Source organism: Heloderma suspectum, chromosome W (genome assembly GCF_057233095.1).
Source record: "Heloderma suspectum isolate Gila_16-S chromosome W, 16-S_ref, whole genome shotgun sequence".
Lineage (NCBI taxonomy): Eukaryota > Metazoa > Chordata > Lepidosauria > Squamata > Helodermatidae > Heloderma > Heloderma suspectum.
The window spans coordinates 64,703,281-64,720,619 of NC_139475.1; the positions used below are offsets into that span (position 1 = coordinate 64,703,281).

Consider the following 17,339-nt stretch of genomic DNA (forward strand, 5'->3'; position numbering starts at 1 on the left):
ACAAGAACCAAACAAACCCCCCACCAACTCCAGTGGTGGCAACGACACACCACAGGGGGTTATTTGTGGTCCTTGAAGCTCGAAATGCATGCTCTGCGGCAAGGGGAAAGCAAGTCCCTTCTTTGCTCTTGTGGCCATGTATTGCCCGTTTCCTCATATATCTTCCTTTTTAAACAAGTCTTTGTCTTTCAAGCTCTGTCTATCCATCTCTTTAGCACTTTTGTGTGGATTTGTGTGTCCTTTCATACATGTCCCTTGAGGCAAAACCAGGTGCAACACTCAGCACACCCTTAGAAACCATGCTCATGTTGCTTTTGCTGTAGTAATTTGGCCTTCCTGGATGTGGTGCCTTCTAGATGTTTTGGACTACTGCTCCCAGCATTCCTGGTGAGTGGCCATGATACCTGGGGGCAATTGGATTTTGAATCTAAAACATCTGGAAGGCACCAGGTTGGCAGAAAGTTTTTATGTAATAAATAGGTGAGGGGGTGTAATTTTCATCATGACAACAGTGTGTGTGCAAGTGAGGCCTAACTCTTTCCTCCCCACCATGGTCCTGACAAAAAAACACCTACACACACACACACACACCTGCCTCCACACCCTAATCTGCTGTTAGCCCCAGGGTGGAGGCAGTGATGGGAGCTTTCAACTAATAGCAGCCAAGAGGGGTGATTTTCATCTGGATTGTGGTGGGAAGAAAGGAGTTAAACCTCCCCTCTCTGCACACTGCAGTCCTGAGTAAAACTGCCTTCTTGGCTTAACACACCTCCTATTAATTTAAAGCAGACACTAATGACCCCTTTTGCATCACACCTGCTGTAAGAACATCTGAATTGCTGGGCTGGATCAGGCCAAAGTCCTCTCTCATCCAGCCTTCTGTTTTCAAGGTGGCTAGCCGGATGCCCCAATGAGAAGCCCACAAGCAGAACAGGAGTGCAACAGCGCCTCCTGCTCAGGTTCCCCAGAATACTGCTTCTGATACTGGAGGTCATATATAGCCATCAGGAGGAGTAGCCATTGAAAGCCTTGTCTCCCATGAATTTGTCTGGTCCCCTTTGAAAACCATCCAAGTTGGTGGCCATCACTAGTAGCGAATTCCACAGTTTGACTCTGTGCTGTGTGAAGAAGGACTTCCCTTGATCTGTCCTGAATCTCCCACCAGTCAGCTTCATGGGATGACCCCACTGGGTTCTAGTATTTTGAGAGAGGGAGAAAAGGTCTCCCTCTCCACATTCTCCATACCAGGCATAACTTTGCACACCTCATTTATTCATTAATTCATTCATTTCATTTCATTTCTAATCCACCCAGCAACTAATATTCTCTCCAAATGGTTCATCAAGTGAAAGGAGTAAGCGAGCTGTGCCTGGAAAGCAGGGACAAACAATTACTCAAGCTGGCTGCCACCACCCCTTATGTCCAACTCAGCCTGAGCCAGGGGACTCTCAGACCTTACAGGACACCCCTTGGGCTTCAGAAATAAGGGCCCAAGCTGGCACCCTCTATTTCCAGTCCTAGACCTGAAACCTTAAACAGTAGCAGTAACCAAGCAGAAGGTTCTGGGTTTAGTACCGAGGCTTCATTGGTAGAAATCACACACTTTCAGTTGTGATAGGTGGCATCTATCATGTTCCCCCTTTACTCACTTTTTTTTCCCTAAGCTCAACAGCCCTGAGTGTTGTCACCTTTCCCCCTAAGGGAGTTACCCCAGCCCTCTTGATTATCTTGGTTGTTCTTTTCTGCCCCTCTTCCGGCTCTACAACATCTTCTAAGTTTGGCAGTTCGTTAAGCTCTTGGGCTCAGTCGCCCTTCTGTAAAATGGGCACGTTGCCCTACTCAGTGACGTCCCATGGCACCAACAATGATGTAAGAACATCAGAAGAACTGTGCTGGAGCAGACCAAAGACCCCTCTTCCAGCTCTAAAATATCTTTTAAGTTTGGCCCTTAATTGTTATCAAACTCCCTCCCTCCTCTCTCTCCACCTTTTCCTTCTCATTGCTTTCCTTCTTTTCCTGCCCCTCCCATCCATCCGACCTTTTCTCCCTTCTCATTTCACCCCTTCTGCATTGCTTCACATGACCTGCTTGCTTTCTCTTTTCCTTCGCCCATTTTAAGTCCCACGGGCTGAGCACCAAATCCCCACATGACATTTACAACCCCCCCTTCCTTTCACTCCACACTGGCATAGCTCATCCATTCTTCCTCTCCTTCTCTCTCCTCTTCTCTCTCTCTCGCTCACACTCACGCTCTTCATGACAGGGGGGATGCTGTTCACCGCCACGGTGACAGATTTCCTGGCCATCGACGCTGTGATTTACCGCAGCCTTGGAGACAACCCAACCCTGCGCACCATCAAGCACGACTCCAAATGGTTCAAAGGTATGAATCTGTCCGTTTCGCTTCCTCCCACATTCACATTTTTTAAAAAATATCTTTCCTTCACGTTGACGTAGACATCTGCAAAAAATTCATATTATTTTATGTTTTATTTCATTTATGCAACACCCTTTTCCCTCTTGCAAGGAGCTCAAGGTGGCTTACACAGTCCTCCTCCTCTCCATTTTTATCCTCACAACAAACCTGTGAAATAGATTAGGCTGAGAGTCAGGGACTTGCCCAAAGTTTCCCAGTGAGCTTCACAGCTGAGTGGGGACTAGAACCCGGATCTCCCAAGTCCGAGTCCAGTGCTCTAACCACTACAACACACTGGCTTCTCCAAGTTCCTTTGGATAAGAACTTAACAAAGAAATTAGTTACATTCTTATCAAAGAAAGAAAGAAAGAAAGAAAGAAAGAAAGAAAGAAAGAAAGAAAGCCAGCCAGCCAGCCAGCCAGCCAGCCAGCCAGCCAGCCAAAGTGAACAAAATTCTCTCCCATATGCAGTTGGCTAAATTTGATAACTATTCCCAGCATGGAGAGGACCCTGTTGCACCTGGCTGCCATTAAGGTATTAAAGATGAAGAGCCTGTCAGAAAAAAAGAGGTGGCAACCCTAAATCAGTGCCACAAACATGGTTGAATATGTTGGGATTCAAACCCAGAGCCTGGATGAAGCACTCTGTCCCTTTCGCTTTCTCCCATATTCCATTTTTTTTTTTTAAATCCCCATTTCTTTCAATCCTGAATATGACAAATTTTGAATATTTGAGTAAGTTCTTAAGAAGAAATGAACTGAACAAAATTCTCACCTGTGCCTAGCCTGGTTGAATAAAAAGGCCTTTCTCTGCCACTGAAAAAACTATAGAGAAGGTGCCAGGTGAGAGTCTATTTGTTGAGGCTGTGCCACAGCCAAGGTGCCACTTCTAAGAAGGCCCCGACTTTAGTAGCTACACTTCTCTTGGAAGGGGCACACGGAGGAGAGCCATTCCCTATAATAATAGCAGATGGCAAGCAACATCTATAGGAGACACATTTCACATTCCCATCATGCAGAAAGGAGCTCCTCTTCTGAGATGGTGACGTGCATGTGTCATCCAAAAAACAAAGCAAGTATGCTTTTTTAAAAACAACAACAACAACAACAGTTAAGGCACAATCCTATGCATGTTCAGACAGGAAAACGTCCTATTCCTCCCAGCATTCCCCAGCCAGCTATGCTATGCTGGCTGGGGAATGCTGGGAGCTGTAGGACTTCTTTCTGTCTAAGGATACATAGGGTTGCACCCTTAACGTCACTGTTGTGATACTGATTCCATCGACTGATGCTTGTTCCTTTAACCAGTTCAGACTTCTTTAACCAGCTCACAGGCCTACGCAAAATGTGAACATGACACAAACTGGTGGGGGTGTATCAAAAAGCCACTTCAATGTCCCTTGCCAAAGGACCCACCTGCTTGAAAGGAATCTCTAGGTCAGATAGCGCAATGACTTTGGTTTTAGTGGGTGGGGCAAGCCAAGGGGCGGAGCCTTAGGCCTTCCTTTGGAGCATGTCACTTGGCTCGCTTGCTGGAGCTCTTCTTTGCTCTGCAGGCAGCTTTTTCTGTGGTGTGTTTTGTAGTCCATTACACTACACAACTTTCTCTGTAGTGCCCCCCCGCCCCACCTGTGAAATGAGATCAGCCTGACATCTTCATTGTGTACATTTAGATGCCAGGTTAAGACCCACCTATTTAAAAAGACATTTAATCTTTGACCTGTTGCGATGACTGTTGATTTTACTACTGGCTCCTTGATGTTTGTAAATATTTTTTTTTTTTTTGTAAAGTTTAACACTGTACGATTAATTAATTTGTCGATCAGTGTGTCAGTGGTGCTGTCAGCGTGTCAGCCACCCATTTGGATGGCTTTTAAAGGGGGTTGGACAAATTCCAGGAGGAAAAGGCTACCAATGGCTACTAGCCTTGATGGCTATGGGCTACCTCCAGTACCAGAGGCAGTGAGCCCATGTACACCAGTTGCTGGGGAACATGGGTGGGAGGGTGCTGTTGTTGCGCTCCTGCCCTGCTTGTGGGTTCCTGGTTGACAGCTGGTTGGCTGCTGTGTGAACAGAATGCTGGACTGGATGGACTTTGGTCTGATCCAGCAGGGCTATTCTGAGGTTCTTATGGTGTCTTGCAATTCCATTTTCCAAACTTTTGCCCTGCTGACCCTTTGTCTAAATGTGCCCTCTTTCTTCTTCTATTTTTTCCCCCCACCCTGTCCAGAACCATACTTTGTCCATGCTGTGGAGTGGAAAAGCCATGTCTATTTCTTCTTCAGGGAGATTGCAATGGAGTTCAACTACCTAGAGAAGGTCAGTCCACTGACGCTCCAAAATGTCTGCTAGCTGCGGGGGTTTATCAGCCAGGCCGGGTGGCTGTCATTACCACGGGTCCAAAAGCAGCTACTGGGGCCCCAATTTCAGGGGGCTGAGTCTATGGGCCACCATTTTAAGTTTCCTACATTGCTGTTGATGTAGCTGTCAGGTCCCTTGGTCCTCCCCCTTCGCAATCACACACTCCGGGGTGCCAGGCTTCAGGCTCACGACTTTATTAGTTAAGAGCCAGGCTCTTTACAAATGCAAATTCGAGGAAACCCCCAGGCTACAAAGGAAACAGCTACTCCACACAATTACGGATATCAATGGAGGAGCCGAGGTGGAAGTCAGAGAAGTTGCCGGCAGTTTGAACAAGAACTTCCTGGCCAGACTAGCTTGGGGGGATGCCCCTCCCTTACCGTTGCTCCCTCGTACGTTGGCTTTTGCAAATGGCCAACCTGGAGGAGAGTCTGAGCTCCGCCTCGGACTTTGCCCGCTTCGCTCTGCGACGGACCCTAGCATCCCCCAAGTCACGCCCCTCGCTCTCCTCCTCCCCCGAGACCTGGGTTCTCGTGGAGGAGGAGAGGGGGGCCCTCCAGGCCGAGCCATCTGTGTGCCAAGGTCTTGGGAAGAAGGCCTTGCCATGTCTGAGCTCCCTAGGGAGGGCGCCTCCCCCGGTTCTGGCTGTTCCCGTTCTGAGCCTGAGCTGCTAAACATCTCCACACGCTCAGATTCATTCCTGACAGTAGCATAGCTCAGGCACTTTGTGAAACAGTTAAGTGGCTGCCAGTAGAACCTTACACTGCTGCCGCATACACATTTGGCTGGCAGGCCACCAACATGGGGGGAGGGGCAGCCCACTAACATAGGAGGTGGCCCACCAGAGGATAATTTGTCAAGGGTGCTCTCAAATCTGGCTCTGGCCCGAGTGTTGGCCTACGAGGTGGCTTTTAGGGAATAGGTCCATAGCCCATGTTGTCAGCCCAGACTCTGGAGGTTAGCTGCGGGCTGCCAGTATGCAATGGAGACATGGGGGATGACTTTCTCACCCAGGAGTAAACTGGCCAATCCCTAATGTCCCATTCCCGCCAGCAGGGTCAAATCCTGCCTTACCAGAAGTAGCCCTGTGGGTCAAGGATAAGGTAACACAGGTTAGCAGAGGAGTTGTCCAGCAAGGAGCACAAGAAGAGAGATGCTGTTTCAGCGATGGTTAGGCTCCAACTGAGCAGCTCAATAGCTGATGTTGTTGCTCCAGCCCTTCCTGGCTTGTCGTTAGGGCCCTGATCCAGAGCATGCCTCTTCCTCATGAGTAGGGCTCAAAGATCTTTGATGCGTGACCGTACAAGCATGGCACCTCCGACTCTATGCCTTCATCCGGACGCACTGCCACCTTTGCTCTTGGGGTCCTGGGGGTGGACCTGGTGGGTCTGGCATAGCCAGACAGAACCAGTTTGGTTCTTCCTACACTGCAGCCTTCTCACATTGGGCATCATCCTAGATGGTGGTCTCAGGAGGGCTATTGACATCCTCTAACTACCACCTCTTGACCCCTGCAAACACTAGGGTCAGAAATAAACTCTTCCTCCTCCTCTGGGGTCTCATCCAGTTCTGGGGTGTTTCTACCAGGACAGTTGAGGGCATGACCCAAGTCACACCATTCAAGTTGCTGAAGTGATGGTGTTCTTTCCTTTGTGTGGTGTAGTGGTTAGAGTGTTGGACAATGGCTGGGGAGACCAGGGATGAAGTCCCCACTCAGCCATGAAGCCCACTGGGTGACTTTGGACCAGTCACTGACTCTCAGCCTAATCTACTTCACAGGGTTGTTGTGGGAATAAAGTGGAGGAGGAGAACCATGCCTTGGGCTCCTTGGAGGAAAACCTAGGATATAAACCTAACAAATAAGTCATTAAATAAGTATCCACTTCTTAAGCTTGGGTCACACCCAAGTTATGAAGTCGCTCCTGAGAAGCAGACAGGGAGATACAGCACTACGATGGTCTCCATCATCATATCACTATCAGTCAAATTTAAACCTCTTTTGTTGATGCCCCATGACCTACAGGTCTAGAAATGTATTGATTGTAACATTTTGTCAGTTCCCCTCCAAAGAAAAGTGCATTGCATGTATGTGACTTAAAAAGTGGAGGAACCAGTTGCAAAGCATTTCAGCGCTGAGGGCCAGAGCCTGTTTGACTTATCTGTAACAGCTATAGATATGCCAGCAGATCCAACAACATTGACTAAGAGGAAGAACCTCTGGATATACACCCTTGTACATGGGCACCATAAGGCCTTAACCTGGAGGACAGTGCAAGCATTGCTGAACATCTGCAGTTGATCTGAACATTCCATCCTGAGAGCTCTATAACTGCCACCTTGGAAATAGCATTTGTATCTTAACAGCTGATGAAGGCAGAAGCCAAAACGTTTTGTTAGTTAAACTGAAATCTCTATTTGTTAATCACAATTATGTGTGTGTGTGTTTTGTTTGTTTGTTTATTTATTTTGGAGCAGTGAAAAGCAAGGATAAAAGAATAAAACACCATGTTGAAACAATTACAACATTTTAAAATATTTATATTTTATGTACACACACACACCCCTTTCCTGTAATAAAGTGGGATTGTGACAGCTGTAGAAACGACTGTCTTCTATAACAACCCAGTTTGTTGCAAACATAAAGCAAAATTGTAGAATGAAAGCATTTCAGTAATCATCAATTGCGTCCACAGCTCCAAGCAATTCTTTCTGCGGGAGCCACACTGACTGTAATGACAGCTTTAAAGAGCAAGTCAGAATTCATCATTCCAGACTAGCAAAATGAGATGCCCAGTAGGATAAGAATCCAAAGCAAATCCTTGGCTGCCTCCATATAAGCAGAAAGCCGCTTTATACCAGGTCAGGCCATTAGGCCATCTCGCTCAGGATTCTTTACACTGACTGGAAGCATCTCTCTGGAGTCTCATGCTGGGTCTTTTCCAGCCCTTCCTGGAGATGCCGGGAATTGAGCCTGGGACCTTTTGCATGAAAGCAGGGGCACTACCACTGAGCTATGGGTTTTTAATCTTTGTGAACCACCCAGAGAGCTTCAGCAGTATAGAAATGTAATAAATTATTATTACTATCATCATCATCATCTTCCACAATAGGTGAATCTGCTATTGTTATTATTATTAACAACAAAATTAAGACATACAGAAATTTAAAATAATTTAAAACAGCTCAGAACAATGATTTAAAAAACCACAATTCCATTAAAAAAACCTGAAAACATCCATGACAACTAAAGGCGTCAACTGATGCATCAAGGAAGGAGCCCATCGTATGCTGTCAAATGCCTGGGAATAGAGGAAAGTTTAACCTGGCTCTGAAAAGAGGATAATATTGGCTACCTTATACTGAGTCAGCCCATTGGTCCATGTAGCTTGATATTCCTATAGTTCCTATTTAAATCAGCCTTTTATTCAGCACCATGAGGACTGGCATCTCACTTTTGTTTTAGAACCTTGGTAGCAGAGCCCAAAGTTTGCATGCAGAAGGCCTCAGGTTCAATCTCAAGGTAGGGCTGCATTTGCATGCAGAAGGCCCCTGCCTGAATCCTTGGGAGAGCCATTGCCAGCCAGTGCAGTCAATGCTGAGCTAGATAGACCAACGGCCTTTCTTGGTATAATGCAGCTTCTGATGCTGTGAACTAGCAGATCTTGCATCTTGTGAATCAGCCTCTAGGCCAGGGGTTGGGGGACTTCATTCAGCCCTGGGACTGAATTCCCTTTCAGAGGAGCTCTTGGGGGCCACATTCAGTGGTGGGTGGGGCTGAAGGCAAAGGGTGGGGCTGAAATCAAAAGGGGAGGGGCCAAACTACCAAAAACAGCAGCATATTTTAGCTCCAAGCGCTCACTGCCAGTAACGAAGCCTTAGGAGAAGCAGTTCAAGCTTCTAAAATGGGGAAAAAGAATGCAAAAGCTGGAAAACCACCAAATGATCAGCTGACAGAGGAAAGGGGTGTGGCCAGAAAAAGGGTGTGTGGCCCTCTGAGGATGCTGGATGCGGCTCACAGACCTGACATTCTGCATCCCTGCTCTAAGCCCTCCCTGTGGTCTCCAACCCTCCCCGCCACCGGATCTGATTCTCAAAAGCAAGAGCTATGGGCTTTCCCCTTACCAGTTCTCCTGCCCCTGCTTGTTTCCCCCCCATCCAGGTGGTGGTTTCACGGGTGGCCCGTGTGTGTAAGAATGACATGGGCGGCTCCCAGCGGGTGCTGGAGAAGCAGTGGACATCCTTCCTCAAGGCCCGCCTCAACTGCTCCGTGCTGGGCGACTCTCACTTCTACTTCAATGTCATCCAGTCGGTCACAGACATCCTGGTGATCAACGGGAGGCCTTTGGTGCTGGCTGTCTTCTCTACGCCCAGTAACAGGTCAGCTGGGGGTTGAGAGAAGCAGGGAGCACAACAGCTGAGCTAGCCATGAGGACTCAGCCTCAAAAAAAGAGATCTGTTTCGTAATAGTGCCAGTGTAGTGTAGTGGTTAGAGTGCTGGACTGGGACTCGGGAGACCAGGGTTCCAGTCCCCAGTCGGCCATGAAGCTCACTGGCTGACTTTGGGCCAGTCCCTGATGCTCAGCCTGACCTACCTTGCAGGGTTGTTGTCGTGAGGATAAAATAGAGAGGAGGAGTACTATGTAAGCGACCTTGGGTTTCTTTCAAGAGGAAAAAAGGCAGGATATAAATGTAATAATAATAATAATAATTTTTTTAGGGTAATGTGGGAGAGAGTGCTTCTGGGAACATGCCAAGTTCTTTCTTCACTGAATTTGGTTCTTGAAAGAGGAAAAAGAGTGGGATATAAATGTGATAATAATTTAAAAAGCTAATACAGGAGAGAGTGCTTCTGGGAATGTGCCAAGTTCCTTCTTCACTGAAGTAGGTTCATTGGGATATGTAACGTCCTAATTGAGACAGCAGCTCACGAGCATGTACGGAGGGCTTCTCAGATGTTGCTGAGTAACTGCAACAAGCTCCACTGCACATCTGGCATTGAGGAGAAGAGCTTAAAGGGTAAGAGAGCTTGTAAGCATATATGCAGAGTCTTACCTAGGCTTTAACCACAGGCAGCCTCATAGATCAGGGATTTATGGGATAGGGCTTTCTGAGCAGAAGGGCTGCCAGAATTCGTTGGGGAAGGGCTGTAGCTCAGTGGTAGAGTCCCTGCTTTGAATGCCGGAGGTTCCAGGTTCAGTCTGTGGCTTCTCCAGGTAGGGCAGGGGAAGGCCTTGTCTGAAACCTTAAGCCTTAAAGAGCTGTGCAACACTGTGCAAGGTAGATTTGACATATGACAGCTTCCTGTGTTCCTATTCATAGGCTCCAGAATCATCATCATCATCAATAGATGTTAATAATAGTAATAAATTGTTATTATCAGTGATTAATTATTATTAATCCATAATTAATTATTATTATTAATAAACCATCATAACACTTTAGAGTGTTCACAGCTGTTGATGAATAGAACCTGTCGGTGGGTCTGGTGGGTTGGGTGTAGGTGCTGTTTTTTAATAATAATTTTTTTCTGTAATTGTTACATTTTCCTTGCATTTTAATGTACTGTTTTAATCCATTTTCATTGGTTTGGTAAGCCACCTGGAGTGCCATTTTTTGGTAAAAAGGTAGGATACAAATAAAATCAATAAATAATCTGGCTGCAATAGAACAACACTGTATTGTAGGAAAGTTTTTTCCCATGGGGGTATTGAGGTAGAAAGATACCAGCTTGCCTAAAGCCATTTAGGGCACAATTCTATGCATGCTTAGACAGAAAGAAGTCCTACAATTCCCAGCATGGCTGGCTGGGGCATGCTGGGAAGTGTAGGACTTTTTTCTTTCTAAACATACATAGGGTTGCACCCTTAATGTGCTCATGGCAGAGGTGAGTTATCAATCGGGGGCTCACATAGTTCAGAACCTTAACTACAATGCTCATGCAGTTTGGAAACCAACCACTGGTCACACCATGTGGGTGCGGTCTTCTGATCAGTTTTGAAGTGCAGGTGCTCATTGTCCCCAAAGCCATGCCCCCAAGAAGAGTCCAAAAGTCCAGACCGCTTTGTTAATCCATATCAACAAACCTGTTCTAGGTGTTTTTATCTCTCCACCCGAAGCAGGTCTTCTATAAAGGGAATGGGTTTTCATTGCCCATTCAGGACCAAGCTACCCCAAATACTTTGCATCCCAACAATATATAAAATGGGCCATTTTCCTCCCAGCTACTGTGCACATTGCACCTCAGCTCAGAGGGAACAGGGAAGTCTGAGGGCAGTGGTAGATGATGTCAGTGTTCCTGCTAATAAAAGTGTTGGGGCTGCGTCCCTGCGAGGCCCTGGCTTCATGACGCCACTGCCTGTGGGTTCTCAGAATCTCTTCTCTCCAAAAGATCTGATAATGGCTCCTTTTCTCCCCCTTTACAGTATTCCTGGCTCAGCTGTCTGTGCCTTTGACATGGCCCAAATAGCCTCTGTCTTCGAAGGACGCTTCCAGGAGCAGAAATCCCCCGAGTCCATTTGGACCCCAGTGCCGGAGGAGCTGATACCCAAGCCACGGTGGGTAAAACAGAAGCCGTCACGTTGTTCCCAACTGGCTGTCTGCCATGAAAGCTAATGCAGGATTTACATGTTCAGTGGCAGTCTACCACTCAGTCTACCACTCAGTGTCTGGGGCAGCAAAATTAGGGGAGGATGGTTGCTATCACGTCCAGCTTGGGGGCTTCCCGGAAGCATCAAGCTGGCCACTGTGGGAAATGGGATGCTAGATCACATGCATCTTTGGTCTGATCCAGCAGGACTCTTAAGGGGGTTTCCCTCACCAAGCCATTGGTCTAGCTTCTGTGATGTTATAGAATGCTCACAAGCATCGCAATAGTTCCATCAGCAGAAAAGGAATCTCAGTATGGAAACAGCAGAGTGGGCTACTGCTAGGAAGAACATAAGAATGTAAGAACATAAGAAGAGCCCAGCTGGATCAGACCCAGCGTCCATCTAGTCCAGCATTCTGTTCACACAGTGGCCAACCAGCTGCCCACGGGAAACCCACAAGCAGGACATGAGTGCAACAGCACCCTCCCGCCCATGTGCCCCAGCAACTGGCGTACAAAGGCACACTGCCCCTGATCCTGGAGGTAGCGTAAAGACATCAGGACTAGTAGCCATTGATAGCCTTCTCCTCCAGGAATTTATCTAACCTCCTTTTAAAGCCATCCAAATTGGTGGCCATCACTATGATTTGTGGTAGCAAATTCTATAGTTTGACTTCCTTTTATCTGTCCTGAATCTCCCACCCATCAGCTTCATGGGATGACTCCACTGGGTTCTAGTATTTTGAAAGAGGGAGAAAAATGTCTCCCTATCCACATTCTCCACACCATAGGAGTGCTCGAAAGTCACTTACCTCGTCTCGCAGCTTGCTTCGCGGTGGGGGGGAGGCGCTTCGCTTCTCCCCCCGAAATTCAGGCCAGGGGGGGAGGTGCCTCGCCTTGCCCGGCCGAAATTCAGGCCGGGGAGGAGGCGCCTCGCCTTGCCCGGCCACGAAATAAAAAGTTAAAAAAAAAACCAAACGCCCCCGTGATAGGCTACGTGACGATTTACGTAGCCTATCACGGCTAGATCTGCAAAGTCAGCCGTGATAGGCTACATAAATCGTCACGTAGCCTATTACGGGTGACTTAAAAAAAAAAAAAGCGCGTACGCAAATGGCGGCCCCCATAGGGAGCCGCCATTCATGTTCCTTATTTGGTCGCTGTAGTCTACGTAAAGATTTACGTAGACTACGGCGAAAATAAGGGCAACGCAAATAGCATTAGCCGTACGCAAATAGCATTACGGCATTAGCCGTACGCGCTTTTTTTTTTTTTAAGTCACCCGTGATAGGCTACGTGATGATTTACGTAGCCTATCACGGCTGACTTTGCAAATCTAGCCGTGATAGGCTACGTTAATCATCACGTAGCCTATCACGGGGGCATTTTTTTTTTTTTTACTTTTCTTGGAATGGCGGCAGCGGCAGCCGGTCAAAAGACCGGCTGCTGCCCCCGCCCCTGTCAAAGCCCTGCCGAACCGCCGCTGCGACCCGCCACCGGGAGCGACATTCGGGAAAGGTAAGTCCCATCCCGGGGGGGGGTGCAGGGGGCGGGGGGGGACCGAGAATTTCTCCCCGAAACTACTTTGGGGGGCCGAATACATTGGCACTCGGCCCCCCGAAGTTTCGGCGAGAAATTCTCTGACACCCCTACCACACCATACAGGTTACATATAGGGATGTACGGATTTTGTAAAATTCGTTCCATCTGAGTTTCATGGACTGTCTGGTGCCTTTCATTCCTTTATCCACTCATTGATGGAATCAGTTTTTTTCCAATTGCTTGAATTTGCACAAATTTGCATTTGTGCAAATTCACAATTCTGAAACTGTGCAAATCCCCCTGTGCACTTTTCATGCTTTAACCTATGTGGGAAATGCACATTTTCGGCCAGTGATGTTTAATTTTACATATTTTTCAATGACTAAAGAGCTTCGGCTATGGGGCAATATAGAAATGCAATAAATAAATAAATAAATTTGCGTAAAATTCTGGAAAGTAAAAAAACTAGTCCACAAGTCTGTGGAATCCATGTGACTCAGGAAAAGCTGGTCCGCTGTGGAATCCACGGGTCAGATTCATAGGAAGCCGAACTTTTTAAATTCCATTGTGGATTTCTCCAAAATTCCCAATTACATAAACTGACTAGGGATGTGCAGACTGTGTAAACTCCACTCTGTCTGTGTTTCGTGGATTTTCAGGTGCCTTTTGTTACGTCGTCCACCCACAGACAGATACGAATATTTTTTTCGTCATGCGGAAAAATGCGTAAATAATTACATAAGTATTTACATGATTTACCTTAGTACATAACATTTAGCGTATTCTCCTCGATTCCATTCAATGGTTCCTCAGCAGAAACGTACGTATTTCCCTACGAATTTATATGCGTAAATTTTGAGAAAGTGAAAAAATCATCCAGAAGTCCACGAACTCCGCACAGCCTGAGGGTGTCGCTCCGCAGTGGATTCCACAGGTTGGATTCTTAGAAATCCAAGCTTATTTTAGTTCATCTAGAATTTCTCCAGCTTCTCTAAAACTGATCGCTGTGGGAATGAATGTGGAGGACTAGATGATCCAGCAGGGTGTGTCTTATATTCTTGATGTTTCTAATCCACAGACGTTTCCCTTGTTATGGGCAGGACAGGAATTTGATCAGGCTGTGCCCCATTCACATTTCCATAGTATGTGTGTATATAACATTGTTATGTGAGCACACATCATGTTCTGCATTGGCCCGCCATCTCATTGGTTTGACGTCATGCTTTAGAGTTAAATGAACAACTCTTAAGTACACTGAAGTGCAGTGTCATTTATTTTTGTGGCGGTGGTTGTCAATAAATAGAGCTATTACTTTGCTTTCATCTTTTCTAAGGAACACTCTGGTTAAAGCAGTGTATGTCCCGGCTGTGGGCTGCTAAGGTTTGGAGGTGCTGAGATAAAGATAAGCCAGATCCAGGTTTGCTTACAAGGAGACTTTATTGAGTACTTACAGTGCACAGGTGTACCCCACGGTTGGATCAGACAGCGTCTCTGAACCCAGAGCCAAGGGGTACAATGGGTCATTTACCATACATGTCAGCAGTGAGGCAGCATGACAGCAGCAAGCGTTAATTAGTGTTCATCTGCAACTTTCCCAGCGTAGGCTAACAGCCCCATGTCAGAGGGGGACCAATCAGAACTTTCCCAGCACAGCTACCTGCAGCTTTAAGGCAAACAAGCCTCACTTCTCAGGCACATCCTAGGCCCTGATAAGACCAGCGCTCGTTAGCATGGAATGTGCTGAGGCCGAGCTATTGACCTTTGACTCATCTTACCAGCCAAGAGGCCTACTAGCAGGAAAACTGCAGCTGATGGACTAAAGTCTGACTTGGATCCCTGCATTGAGCAGGGGGTTGGACTTGATGGCCTTGTAGGCCCCTTCCAACCCTACTATTCTATAATTCTATGACTATTCTATGATTCTAAGTCAGAGAGCATTATGGATCTCTAAGCCCCTCCAAAACTACAGGCCTGAGGCCAATATAAGTGTCAGGATTCCCTTTTGCCCGGCTGAGAACTCCAAGAGCCAAATCAACGCTCAGGCAAGAGGCTGCATTTCCAAGGCTTTAATTCCATTTACCCTAATGAGGCATACAGATGCAAATTGCTAGAGACTCACAGACTACAAAGGAAACAGCCTTCAAGGAGTTCAAAGGGAAACTACGAAAGTTGATCTCTGTTTGGGAAGAAGGCGGCAAGCTCTCTTAACTAGGGATGTACGGAAGTGACTTACCTTTTCGTGGATTCTGTTCATGGTCGGGGGGGAGGTGTTCCGTCCCTAACCTCGGAATCCTCGACGGGGGGGGGAGGCGATCCAGTCCTCCCCCCCGGAATCCTCGACGGCCGGCTCTGCTCTGCGGTGGCTCCGCAGAGCATCCGGCAAGGCCAGGGCCGTCCGCAGCCGGATTTCTGGCCGCGGTGGCTGCTGGGTAAAAACAAAAACAAAAGCGTACGCAAATGGTGGCAGCTATGGCCGCCGCCATTTGCGTTCCTTAGTTTTCACCGTCTTAGTCTACATAAATATTTATGTAGACTATTACGGCGAAAATAAGGGGGAACGCAAATAGAGTAGTGGGCGCTGTTTGCGTCCATTTTTGATTTGCTGTAATAGTCTGTAAATATTTACATAGACTAAGACGGCAAAAAATAGGGATGTCAGAGTATTTCGCCACGAATCTCGGGGAGGCCGAATGCCAGCGCATTCGGCCCCCCGAAATCGGTGGCAAAACGGTCTGCCACCCCCCCCCAGGACGGGACTTACCTTGGCCGATTCTCCCTGGCAGCGGCGGCTCCGGCGGTGGTTCGGTGGCGGCGGCTGGTCTTCCGACCGGCTGCCGCCGCTGCCATTTCCGAGTTAAAAAAAAAGAAAAAAAGTGATAGGCTATGTAAAGATTTACGTAGCCTATCACGGCTAGATTTTTAAAAAATACCGTGATAGGCTACGTAGATCTTTACATAGCCTATCACGGCTGAGTTAAAAAAAAAAAAAAAACCACACGTACACAAATGGCGGCGCCCATGGGCGCCGCCATTTGCGTTCCTTATGTTGGCACGTCTAGTCTACGTAAACATTTACGTAGACTATGGCGAAAATAAGGGGAACGCAAATAGCGTAGTGTCTATTTGTGTACGTGCGGTTTTTGGTTTTTTGTTTAACTCAGCCGTGATAGGCTACGTAAACATTTATGTAGCCTATCACGGCTGACTGCAGGGACGCAAATGGCGGCAGCTACGTCTGCCGCCATTTGCAGACCTGGCCGGCCAGGATTCGCGGCGGGAGGGATGGGGCGCCTCCCCCCCCCAGCCAGAATTTTGGGGGGGAGGGACGGGTCGCCTCCCCCCCTGGCCAGAATTTCGTGGGGATGGACAGAACGCCTCCCTCCCACCGCGAATCAAATTTCGTAAAAGGTAAGTGACTTTCGTACATCCCTAGCGAAAAATAAGGAACGCAAATGGCGGCGGCCATAGCCGCTGCCATTATTGTACGCCATTTTTTTTTCTTTAACCGGGATGTGATAGGCTATGTAAGTCTTTACGTAGCCTATCACATCTTTGTAAAAAACAAACAAAAACCAAACGACAGACTGCAAATGGTGGCAGCGGCAGCCGGTCCGAAGACCAGCCGCCGAAGCTGGTGCCGCCGCCGAAGCTGCCGCCAGAGCCGCCACCGCCCAGAACATCCTCCCCAGGTAAGTCTTGTCCCGGGGGGGGATACACGGGGGGGCGGGGGTGGCAGGCTGTTCTGCCACAGATTTCAGGGGGCCGACTGCACTGGCATTCGGCCTCTCCGAGATCCATGGCGGAATTCTCTGACATCCCTACTCTTAACTTAAGGGGTGGGAGGGGGAGATCTCCCCCTCTCCCGTGACTCGCCTGGGCGCAGCTGTTGACGCCGAGCCAATCGGGCAGAGCGCCGAAGTTCCGCCCCTGCGACTCCCCGCTTGTGCCCGCGCCTGCACCTTGCGTCTAAAAGTTCAGCTTGTCCTTCCCTCGCCTCCCCCTGTTCGTTATCACTCCCAGGGAAGTGTGAAGGGGGGCCTCTCCATCCAGCTGTGCCTCTGAAGCCTGGGAGAGTTCCTCCCCCATGTGTTCCAGCTGTTCCTCAGAATCTGAACTGCTCTGGCACGCTATATGCTCAGGGGCAACCCTGACATCAAGTGGGGATGGGGAATTCCACAATGAGGGGAAGCTGATGCACAATGAAGCTGGATCCCCAGCTGGATTACCTTGGCCAGGGCCAAATGGTGTGAGGGGATGTGACCCAGTGCCTTGACGTCACAGATGTAACCACATGCCCTGATGTCAGGTGTCGTGACTCCACATCCTGACATCAGGTGGCATGACTCGGTGCCCTGATGTTGCGGGGGTGGGTGGGAGGCATCACCCCGCACCCTGACATAATTTGGCCAATGGAAGGCTGTGAGGGGGGGGTCAC

General features: G+C 48.1%; 1 protein-coding gene across 1 annotated transcript in view; it reads left to right on the forward strand.

The window, feature by feature from the left end:
• LOC146334096 (semaphorin-6B-like) overlaps positions 1–17,339 on the forward strand; it is a 97,950-nt gene that overhangs the window by 56,340 nt on the left and 24,271 nt on the right. The window contains exons 7-10 of the mRNA XM_084825023.1: positions 2,264–2,383; positions 4,646–4,734; positions 8,936–9,153; positions 11,199–11,330. Of these exons, the coding sequence (XP_084681149.1) occupies positions 2,264–2,383; positions 4,646–4,734; positions 8,936–9,153; positions 11,199–11,330 (559 nt within the window). The remainder of the gene's footprint in view (positions 1–2,263; positions 2,384–4,645; positions 4,735–8,935; positions 9,154–11,198; positions 11,331–17,339) is intronic.